Genomic DNA, 11,679 nt, shown 5'->3' with positions numbered 1-11,679 from the left:
TCTATTTTTGCGATTGATTCCTATTTAAAAGACAGTGCATTTACAGAAGTTAAAAGGGATGCAAAGTTCTATGCAAGTTATGTGAAAGGGGTACCATTTATCAATTAAAGGTATACGACAGGAGTACCTTTTTCGCAAAAAAATGGTATATAAAAGGGTAAGGGGTTGGACCTCGGGGCGGAGCCTCCCCGTATAAATATTTTTTGAGTACCTCCCCGGCGGGTTACAGCATGTTTAAGTGTAGGCTATTTTTTATAGATTTTTCGCGAACATTCAGACAGGATTGGACTGGCAGAGATAAACGGTAGTTGATTGAAGCGGCGGGGCAGCTGCTAATTATATTCATTTGAGTATCATTTTTATGTTAAATTTGTATAAAGAAATAAATCATCCAGATTTCTTTACCTTCGTTTTATGTATCGTCATTGCCAGAACCAGCTTCTTGTGAAAATATGGTTTTACCGGATCCAAAAAGACATCGCATAGATCGTGAACTATTTAAAGAAATCTCAGTTCCTGATCCTAGTTGGACTGAAACGCCGTTGATAACGAAAGTTGGAGAGGGTAAGCTGGAATCCTTTCAATAAAAACTATAAATTAAAGGAATCGTTCGCCTCAAGGCTAATAATATGACTGTAATAAAATTATATAACTCGATCTAACTCTGCCTAATTACCAAGCGTTGACCATTAAGCTATATATATTTGACAAGTCGTGTAGAATACTAGAGAACCGAGTTTTTTTCTGGCAAGCTCTGGCAAGCTATCGATGTAGATAAGTCATCGGCTCCCTAACATATACACGCTTGGACAGTAAGCTTGTCTTACACATATAACAGAACATCGTCATTTTTTCAAGTTTTTTGCTATACAGTAGACTTAACTCTAGTGTTGAGAAATATTTTTGCAACTGCGGTTTTTCCTTTTTTCCATTTTTCTTTTCTTTCTCTTTTTCATAATGTCAATCAGGGTATATGTGCGGGCATGGCATGGCCGTTTCTTTTTTGGTAAGGGAATTGTCAGAAATTAGCAGGGGGTAGGGGGGGGTGGAAACAGGGGGAGGGTCACAACTTTTTGAGACTCAGAAAAGGGAGGGGTCATGAAAAATGGGCCGTTAAAAGGGGGAGGGTCATGCAAACATATGCCTGTGATCATGCAGAGGTTCACCCACAGAAGAAAAAGGAAATTCTTTATTTGGTAAAAAGAAGAAAAATGCAACATTATGGATGTAAACTGTGAAGTACTGTTGCAAGAATTTAACAAACATCTACTTTTCATTTATAACAATGCTATAGAGTCTTATTGCATTTTTATTATCAATAGTGTTGTTATTAATGTTATTAGAGTTTTGGCTATCCTTTTCATCACTGTCTTCAACATCACCATCAATGCTGGTGTGAGCATCTTGATCATCATCATTTATGTCATCAGCATTGATACAATAACTGTCATCATCATCATGATTTTCATTTAAGTTGAAGCGTAGATATTGCTTAATAATTTACTGTGATTCATTGGTGAACAATCCCTTCTCAAAGGCGTATTGGATATATGGCCTTTGTGTTTTGAGGAGCCCACTTATTCCTTCATAATGAAGAGATAATGGGCCAATAGGCTCTGTAACATCATGCGACTCTTACTAAGTTGCAATGGTTTCAATAACTCTTTTGCAGTTAACTTCCATTTTTTTCCCTGGCTTTCTTTGCTTTGCTTTTATTTTGTTTTTGTTTCCTTTTTTTCTTGTTGGCTTGGAATACTGCTCCTTAAACAGCCTGGGACATTTTTCTTTGAATTCTGTAAGGTGGGAAGGGTCATGATATTTTAGGCCAAGCTCAAGGGGAGGGTTAGCAAATTTCACTCCCATTGCAGGGATGGGTCACCTAATTTCCGAACCCAAATTTAAAATTCCCACCCCCATCCCCCCTGCTAATTTCTGACAACTCCCTAATAACCTCACAAGCCACATATATCCTACATCACTCATGACCAAAAGTTTACTAATTTTACACTTCAGGACATTACCAAGTTACTGGTCAAGTTATCCATATGAAATATTTGAAGGAACAGTTAGCGACTAAGGAGGATTTCAACTTTCATGTAATTAGAGGAGGAATGGATGACCTTATCCCTCGATTAGATATTCTTGCTGATACACTATACCTCAAGGTATTTGTATATGCTCACATAATATGGAAGAGAGACCGTTGAAGCACCTTCGTTTGTCATGCCACTCAGGGCTACGTTTAAGAGAAAATTAACTGCTTTCGCAAAGGATACGTTAGCATTTAGAACGTGCACAAATTTATGAAAGTGAAGGAGAGCTCAACATTCGCTCTGTTCTCCTCTAACGGTCATAGATTTTGCATTTGCTCGCTAAAGAGACTTTTGGCGGGAAACAGCCTTGTCTTATGGCTGATTCCGCAAGGAGGTAAGCTGAAGCGAATGCTGTGTTCTGATTGGCTAAAGGAGGCAGCGTGGCCTTAAGTTCCAGTCCCAACCTGAGTTGCTGAATATATTTTATGACGGTGTCCCAGAGTGCAAGTACTCGTCCAGCGGTCAGTTGGGATTCTATTTAACTTGTAATGTTCTCCTTAAATTAATTGTCTGTTTTATTATCGCAGACAGTAAAAGGAGAGGATAATTAAGTATCAATTGATTAATTAATTTATGGATAGATCGATCAATGGATTAATTGAATGATTGATTGATTGATTGATTGAATGAATGAATGGATGAATGGATGGAAGGATGGATGGAAGGATTGATTGATTGATTGATTGATTGATTGACTGACTGATTGATTGATTGAATGAATGGATGAATGGATGGAAGGATGGATGGTGGGATTGATTGATTGATTGATTGATTGATTGATTGATTAATTGATTGATTGATTGATTGATTAATTGATTGATTGATTGATTGATTGATTAATTGATTGATTGATTGATTGATTGATTGATTGATTGAGATGTCATAGGCCTCGGAGTGACAAATGAGGACGAACTCTGTCAGGGAAAATATTCTAGCTACCAGGGTATAACAATTCACCTTGTGTTCTTATCCTTATCCTTGATACTCGTGCTTGAGTTGGTTCTTATGCCTTGGTATCATTTTACACTTTCACAGGGTAGCGTTCATATCTATGGAATCAAGGAAATAAAAATATACGTGCGGTTGTTAATAGCAGTGTATGAAAGTAAAGTATTTTTCTCTGCACCAAAATGGAAGGAAGGGTTTAAAACAACGGTAGAAGCTGGAATGAACGGAGAGGATGGCAAGGATGGCATCGATGGACCACAGGGTAAGTCGATGAATTTTAGTGGTAAATAAAAGATGTATTATTCGCAGGGCACTTCAGTAGAGTGTCATAAACCAGATAATATGGAGCAGTAACAACGATGACGAGAACGTCAAGAAAGAGTTAAAATCAACAAAGTTATTGTAAATTTGCCAATATTGCTACGCCTTGAGCTTGCAACTATTTCTCTGGAATTTGAATATTCCACCTCCAATTCCCCTGTGGCTCCCTTTCCACTCAGCTGTCAGATTTTCACCAGTCAGCGCGAAGCGGAAACGAGTGCGAATGTAAAAAAACTTTGGAAAACACGTGCCAAGGGTAATGACGTCATTACTAATCAACATTTTGCATCGACTTTTTCGATGCAGATATTCAAATTCCAGAGACGTAGTTGCAAGCTCTCCTTCCTTTTCTTGCCTAGCCGCCAGAGTGCTCCGGAGAGCTTGCTCGTAGGCTATGATTACCCTATTAGAGGGTGGTTTGGCCCCACCGCGAGACCAAACCATCCCACAATTGGTGGGAAGGAAGGTAAAAACAATTGCTTACGAGAGGTGGTCGTTTACGAGAGGTTTCAACTGTAGTGAATTAATCTGGCAAAATTTTGATATTTTGGGTTGGAAGTGGTCGGTTGCGAGAGGCGGCTGCAAGTGGAAGTTCAATTGTAGTCAACTCTCTCCCTCGGCGTTAACAGAGAGAATCACGTTTACGGCAAACGCTAAACGTCGACAGATTCAAGTTGAGAATTTCTCAAAGAAGAAAATGAGCGCATAAAAAAGGCTCAAAACAATTCTTATGGATACAAATGGCCTGAAACTACTAATTTATGTGTATAAATAATAAATAGCAAACGAGAAGTAAAGGGGACACTTAGTCACGTTGTAAATGTTCGCGTTTGCCGTTTGCCGTAAACGTGCCTCTAATATAAAATTAGAGAATTTAAGCATCACCTATAAGGCAAACGACAAGACGTCGGATTCAAGTTGAGAAATTCTCCAAATAAAAAATTTGAAATGAGCACTGAGCTGGTTTCCCCGCCAAATGACGTGTGAGAAACGGGTGCAGAAATTCCATACTGACGCGGCGACACGTCACTACCCAGATCTGGGTAGTCCTCCTGTTTGGGTAAATCAAATTTCCCACGCAGCACCACCAATCAGAAGCTCTACCCAGATCTGAATAGTGACGCGTCATCAGTATGGAAATTCTGCGCTCGTTTCTCAGACGTCATTTGGCTTGGAAATCAGTGATAGCGTCGCCAAATGTCGACTGTTTCCTCAGGCTAATAAAAACAGCTCAACACAATTGTTATGGATAAAAAAAAGTGCGTGAAACTACTTATTTATGTGTCTAAATGAACAGTAAACGACAAATAAAGGGGAAACTTGGCCACACAGTACATATTTGCGTTGGTCGTTAGAGTCGATAGACGTAAGTAAACGTGATGCTTAACCTCTCTAATTTCTCTAGAACCAGACCCCAATGACTCCGTTCAGAAAAGGTGTCCTTCTTATCCGTTTTCTATTTTTAGTCGAAGTTTTCTGCGATGTCGTTACTGGAGTCTTGGAAATAAGTTCTAACGGTGAGCGTGGAACGAAAGGACAAAATGGAGGAGACGGTGTTCCAGGTGTCCGGCCCCCTCCGGTTAGAAACATACTTGCTACATTTTATCATAATGCATATCATTTCCAAACTTCAGGAAATGTACTTTGAGCTCTCTCTGAGGTGGATATGGCCTAGAAATATTTCTTTTAAGTTCTTTCTTATGAAGATGTACGTTAAATAGTTGGCAAAACTAGCTGCAACAAGTGTTAGTTCCCTTTTCTCAAAGTAAAGGTGTTTTATTGTCCTCAGTGTTTTAACTGTCGGTTTCAATTACGATAGTTTTGAAGAAGCCATATTGACGATCATTCAGCACGTTCCGACGAGTTCAGACTCAGTTTTGAGCTATTTTTAACGATAAGATTAGATTTCGAAGTTTCCTCCTATTTGAAGAAAATTTTATTGGTCGCAAAATAATTACACAAAATACTTTTAGAACACCCCTGTTAAAGATTTCTAGGAATAGGTTACGACATTCCTTCCGATACGTTGTGTTAAGGTATCACTGATCTCAATCCTTGGCAGGGAAATTTATTACTGATTGTTGTTCTCAACAGAGACCTGACAGGCCCGCTAGTTTGTGTAGTGGATCGTATTGTAAAGCTCTCTTTTACAATGGTGAACGTGGCGAGAGGGGAATGAAAGGTGGGGATGGAGGAAATGCTGGCAAACCCGGTAAGAAATAATGATATAACGCTATTGTCCAGCAATTCGAAACAATGCCTATGCTGATTAGACTCAGCCCAAGGTGGACAGGTTAAATGCCATAGTTAACGCCGCGAGGGGGTGGATGGGACATGAGAAAAGCGTACGAAACACCCTGAGGCCTGGGACTCCAGGGACGGCAACAACAACAATACTCGATACGGTCACTCGTTTCATCTTTTTTTTTTTTACTGCGCTTTTCACAAACATCCGCCTTCACAATTGCGTTTTTCGCTGCCGTCAATCATAATTACAATCACAAGAAACGAACCTTGAAACACAGAAATACACAAAAGAGATCGAAATCCACCAATCAAAAATCACAAACCATGACCTTTTGAACCCGTTAAAGTAAAGTTTTGTTTCCTAAGAGGTCCGCTAAGATGATTGACGGCAGCGAAAAACGCAATTATCAGTTGGCTGTTGAACTTCACAATTCGCATGTTTGTGAAAAGCGCAGTAATGTTTGATATGGATGACGCATTACTTCATTAAGACGCCACAGCGTATTTTCATTCGTCTGTCTGCTGGCCAACTGTGTCATCAGGAGCATTTCATGATCTCCTCGAGCTGCATGTGGCCGGCATTTTTTTATCAGTTTGAGCTAAAAAATTGCAGGATGGTAGAACTTTGAATTCCAAAAAATGTTTTTTCTGTTTTTCGATTTTAACGTTTTTTGGCTGGAAAATGAATTTTGAAAGGGCGTCACGTGATAGACACAAATGTGGAAACAATTTTTGAAAAAGCACAATTAGCATCTTGAAATGTACTTATGTTTCTAAAAACAGGAACAAAATGGCAGGAAATTCAAAAATCAGAGCTTAATACTATTAACCAAATGAGCTTTTCAAATTTTTTTTTTCACATTTTATTCTATCGCGTCGTGCTCTTTTTAAATTACTTAATTGTTTTGCCATATCTTGAAATTTTAATTTTGCTGTCAATCTTGTGACGTCATTTTCCCAGCAAAAAAAACAGTAAAATCGAAAAACAAAAAAACATGCGATTTTTTGGAATACAAAGTTCTGCCATCCTGCAAAGTTTAAGCTCAAGCGAATAAAAAATGCAAAAGTAGTTCCTAGGATGCGCTTTTAGGCGTCCTATATGTCCACCGTAACACTTTAGCTAAAATGGAGACGATGGATGTGAGAGAGCATTAAAGGCAACAAAACAACACTACGATCTTGCTTTAATCTCTCACAGGGAAACACAGTTCGAAACGCGTACAGAATTCAAGACTCGATTCGACGATTACGACCAACGCTTGCGATAGAAACGATAGTTAAGCTTGTCCGTTTACAATAATAAGTACTTGAGCTTCTGCGTAGCTTGTATTAGACTTGTACCACAAGATGAGCTGCACGATTTGTACGATTTGTACGATTTGTACGGTTTCGAAAACTATAAAACAAAGAGTAAATAACAATAAATACCAGAAAAACCTAGTAAAGAAAAAGGGCGAACTAAAAAACTTACGTTTGTGTCCTCTATATGGCTGTAAGAAGAAACGATAACCGTAAAAACTACGTTCCGAAATAACGACTTCACCGTAAGACATTTCTTTCCATCGAGCACATGGAGTTTTGACTTCCCGTGACGCATTGCGAGGCGGCACGCCAAGGCGTGCGTGACATCATGCGTGCTCTCTGTGAGTTACAACGTAACGGCAGTAACATTCCCGACCCTTTAAGCGATGCTTAACATATCGAGTCCAACGTTCGAGAAAACTAAAGAAAAAGGCCTTAATAAGCTTAACGAGTGATTAGCAATTCCTTAAGAAAGTTCGGTCCTTTGAATTGTTCCATCTCTTCACTCATCTCCGAGGCACGACTGCTCTTCATTGGCTAACAAGAGGACAACCTTGTCAACTGGACGACGTAACTCTGAGGTTTGGGTCTTTAACTGGACACTGCGCACAAACCCATTCTTGTCTGGTTCTGTCTTGATAACTCGTCCCAAGGGCCAGGTGTTTCTAGGGGAGCTGTCGTCCTTTACGAGAACAATATCACCGACCGCTACGTTTCGCTTCGGGCTTTTCCACTTTGAACGCTGCTGGAGTGTCAGGAGATATTCTCTCTTCCAGCGTGTCCAGAAAAGGTTCGCCAGGTACTGTACCCTTCGCCAGCGTTTCCTCATGTAAACATCCGTGCGTTGAAACACTCCTGGTGGAGGAAGTATGACACTTGTCTTCATCGTTAGTAGATTGCTGGGGCTTAAAGGGTTGAGATCGTCGGGATCACCGGAGGCGAACGTTAAAGGTCTTGAGTTTATGATGGCTTCGACTTCACAGAGTAATGTTCTGAAGGATTCGTCATCCAAACGGGTGCCATGCTCGTGAAGAAGAACGGTGAGTACCTTGCGGGTTGTACGGATTTGCCGCTCCCAAACGCCACCCATGTGGCTAGCACTTGGCGGGTTAAAAATCCAATCTGCACCCTCCTGGCGCAGCTTACTTCCTATAAGGTCATTGTCCATTTCATCGATTGCTTGTCGCAACTCGTTAGTGGCGCCTACAAAATTCGATCCGTTGTCGCTACGAATCTCTCGGACTGGTCCACGACGAGCAATAAAGCGTCTCAGTGCTTGAATGAACGAGTCCGTTTCAAGAGAATTGGCAGTTTCAATATGGACTGCTCTGCTTGGCAAACATGTGAAAAGGCATCCATAGCGTTTAAGTTCCTTTCTGCCTTCCTTAATCATAAATGGACCAAAAAAATCCACGCCGACGTACGTGAATGGAGGGCCTTAAGTTACTCTGTCTTTGGGTAGATCAGCCATCTTCTGTTCGACGACAGGGGCGCGGTGGCGGCGACAGGTAACACAGTTTGCGATTAGGTGACGAACAGCAGCATTGGCACCTGGGATCCAGTACTTTTCCCTTAATTTAGCAAGTGTGTGGCCGCGGCCTGCATGGGCTAAACGTTCGTGTGCGTGCTGGATGATCAAATTCGTAACGCGGCTCTTACGAGGCAGGATGGCAGGATGTCTTGTTTCTTCTGGGAGATCATCAGCCCGGCTGAGACGGCCGCCAACACGTAGAAGGCCTTAATGGACGAAGGGATCTAGGCGAGCAATAGAACTTGTCTTCTTTAGCACCATTTTCTTTTGCTTTGCCCGACCCCGTTGGTCTCCGCCGTCTTTGCTGCTAACTTGTCTGAGAGCGTCAAACTCCTTACTGAAAGACTGCGACTGTACAAAGTGGAGGATGGCGAACTCGGCCTCTTCAAACTCTTGCACTGTGAGTGGGGTGCAGCGATGAACTATTCCGCTCGTTTCGGCTCTTGATGGTTTTGCGTTCGCGGCTTGACAGTCTGGGTCTGACTCAAGGCTGATTGGTCTTTTGACCTCCTTTCGCTTTCGTAACACGGTCTTGATTCTTAGAAACACGGCCACTGACAATTTCAGGCGATACCAGCTTGAGTGATATTCGATCAGCTTGTTAACTGTGGCAACTGAGTCATCCGTCACCATGGTACCAGCAGAAACCACTTTTCTGACCTCTGGGTCGTCGTCGGGAACTTCGCCAACAGCAAACGGCTGCTGTGGCCACTCTGTTTCCGGTTTCCATAAAAACTGTGGGCCCTTTATCCAACGTTGCTGCTGGAGAAGTGCGGCACCTGATAAGCCCCTTGAGGCGTCGTCTGCTGGGTTATTACTGGTATCTACGTATCTCCATTGGTTGGGACTTGTGAAGTCTCTAATCAGCTGCACACGATTTGCGACGAATACTTGGAATCTCTTCTGCTCATTTCCAATGTAGTGCAGAACCGTAGTCGAGTCGGTGTGATAGACGGTGACGTCAGGTCTGACTTCTAACTCTTCAAGTAGCATTTGTCCAACACGGACAGAAACGGTTGCAGCGGTTAATTCTAACCGTGGGACTGTTACAGCCTTAATAGGTGCAAGTCGGGCCTTGCCCATCAGAAATGAAAAATGGACTCGATTCGCATTGTTCTGTAGACGCAAGTAAGCAGCACATCCATAACCCGTCGTGCTGGCGTCAGAAAACAAGTGAAGCTGTCTAGAAACGACTGGACCAAAATCTGGTGGTTTATGGCAACGATCAGTGTGAAATTGCTCTAACACTGGAAGCTCGGTACACCAACGTATCCACTGACTGCGGCTGTCTTCCGGGATATCGTCATCCCAGTCAAGATCCTTGTTACGGCATAAATCTTGCAACAACTTCTTTGCTAGCAGGGTGAAAGGAGCAACAAAGCCCAGTGGATCGTAAATAGATGATACAGTAGATAAGATTCCTCGTCTTGTATGCGGTTTGCTGTTAACAATGATTCGAAATCCAAAACTGTCCGACTGTACGCACCATTGTATCCCTAGGGCACGCTCGACAGGAAGATTGTCACAGTCAATAGCTATAGATTTGACTTCTTTCGACCGCTCGTTCTCAGGTATACGTAGTAAGACTGCACGACGATTGCAAGTGAACTTGGTGAGGTGGAAACCTCCCTTCTGACAAGATTGACAGAGGCCTTCGATCAGCTTCACTGCAGTATTTTCTGAGCTGACGGAACGTAAACAATCGTCTACGTAGAAGTTCTTTCGCAGCGTGTCAGCTACTAATGTACCATACTCTTCTTCGTTATCACTTGCAGTTTACTTAAGGGCGAAATTAGCGACGCTTGGTGAGGAGACTGCCCCAAATAAATGTACGACCATTTGATACTCTTCTAATTCGGCATCGAGATTACCACCTGGCCACCACAGAAAACGAAGATAGTCGTACTGTTCAGGAGGGACGATGACCTGGTGGAACATAGATTCCACGTCTGCCATAAAGGCAACAGGGTCTTCACGAAATCTGGTTAAGACTCCCACCAGGGAATTTGTAAGATCCGGCCCCTGGAGTAAACAGTCGTTTAGGGACACTCCTTGGAACTTTGCACTACAGTCAAATACGACGCGGATTTTCCCGGGTTTTTTCGGATGATAAACTCCGTGGTGGGGTAGGTACCACACCTTGCCTGGCCTTGGTATCAGCGATCCGCTTGGGACCTTTCGCGCGTAACCTTTGGCGATGACATCGTTAACAAAGGTGACATAGTCAGAACAGTACTTAGGATCCTTTAACATCTTCTTCTTCTGCCATTTAGCTCTTCTGGCAGCCTGTTCCTTGTTGTTTGGCATGGTGATATCATTATGTCGGAAGGGGAGAGGAGTCTGATAATGGCCGTTAACAACCTTTGTCTCTTTTACGACCATATTCAGAAACTTTCTGTCGTCTTGGGAGAGCCCGCGCTCGTCCGGTACTTTGCTCACTGCGTGATCATTGAAGTCCATCTCGAACATTTGGAGTAATGTCTTTGGAGCCATGATCTCCCCTTGCACTTCTACTTCCCTCACAGTAATTCGATGCGCGATTATCTTCTTACTGTCTTGATCGATCTCAACTCTTAAAGGTCCACTAACTGTCCAGCCGTGGCGAAGACGGAGAGCGAATGGGCCACCACCTTGACAGGGTACCACTTCTAACGGCTCCAGGGCGGCTGGGCAAGTGCTACCGATGAGCAGTCCAATTTCTAAATGCGGGTTCAACTCAGGAATCTTTTTCGTAACCTCAGAAAGATGTGCCCAGTGGCTTATGAGATTAGGCGTTAGGATCTGGCGATGATCGGCTGGGATTTCATCCCTTGTGTACGTGTGAGGTAACTCGATGGGATTATCATCATTCAAACTGGTAACAATAAGGTTGTCCATGACGTTGCTTTCTACTTGACTCTCTCCATGCATAGTTGTAAGACGCAGCACAGTCCTGACACCTTCCACTCCAAGTTGCTTCCTGATGCTTTCAGTCGCAAAACAACCACCACTGCACGCTCGTCTTCTTCGTTCATTATCTGTCACCTTCATTTAGTTGAGAGACAGTCAGAAAAAAAAAAACACTTTTTTTAAAATTTTTTTCAGGGAATGGTGGAGATGCTGGTAGGATAAATTTTCGAGCTCGACATATCAATGGAGAAGTCAGGCTTTCTGTTTGCAGGGGACATGGAGCAGTGGCAGCATTAAATGGACGAGCGGGATCTGGTAAGTTAGCCGGAACATTTGATAATAAAGAGC

The 11,679-nt window shown here is 42.4% G+C and overlaps 2 protein-coding genes across 2 annotated transcripts; both read right to left on the bottom strand.

The window, feature by feature from the left end:
- Positions 1–7,413: 7,413 nt before the first annotated feature.
- On the bottom strand, positions 7,414–8,304 carry LOC140948932 (uncharacterized). Its single transcript, XM_073398194.1, has one exon. The coding sequence runs from the start codon at positions 8,302–8,304 to the stop codon at positions 7,414–7,416; it is 891 nt and encodes a 296-aa protein (XP_073254295.1).
- Positions 8,305–8,649: 345 nt separating this feature from the next.
- On the bottom strand, positions 8,650–11,472 carry LOC140948931 (uncharacterized). Its single transcript, XM_073398193.1, has 2 exons — positions 10,223–11,472; positions 8,650–10,126 (listed from the first exon to the last, which is right to left on the bottom strand). The coding sequence occupies exons 1-2, from the start codon at positions 11,470–11,472 to the stop codon at positions 8,650–8,652; spliced, it is 2,727 nt and encodes a 908-aa protein (XP_073254294.1).
- Between the last annotated feature and the right edge of the window lie 207 nt (positions 11,473–11,679).

Source organism: Porites lutea, chromosome 9 (assembly GCF_958299795.1).
Source record: "Porites lutea chromosome 9, jaPorLute2.1, whole genome shotgun sequence".
NCBI lineage: Eukaryota > Metazoa > Cnidaria > Anthozoa > Scleractinia > Poritidae > Porites > Porites lutea.
This window is presented reverse-complemented; position numbering and strand designations above follow the sequence as displayed.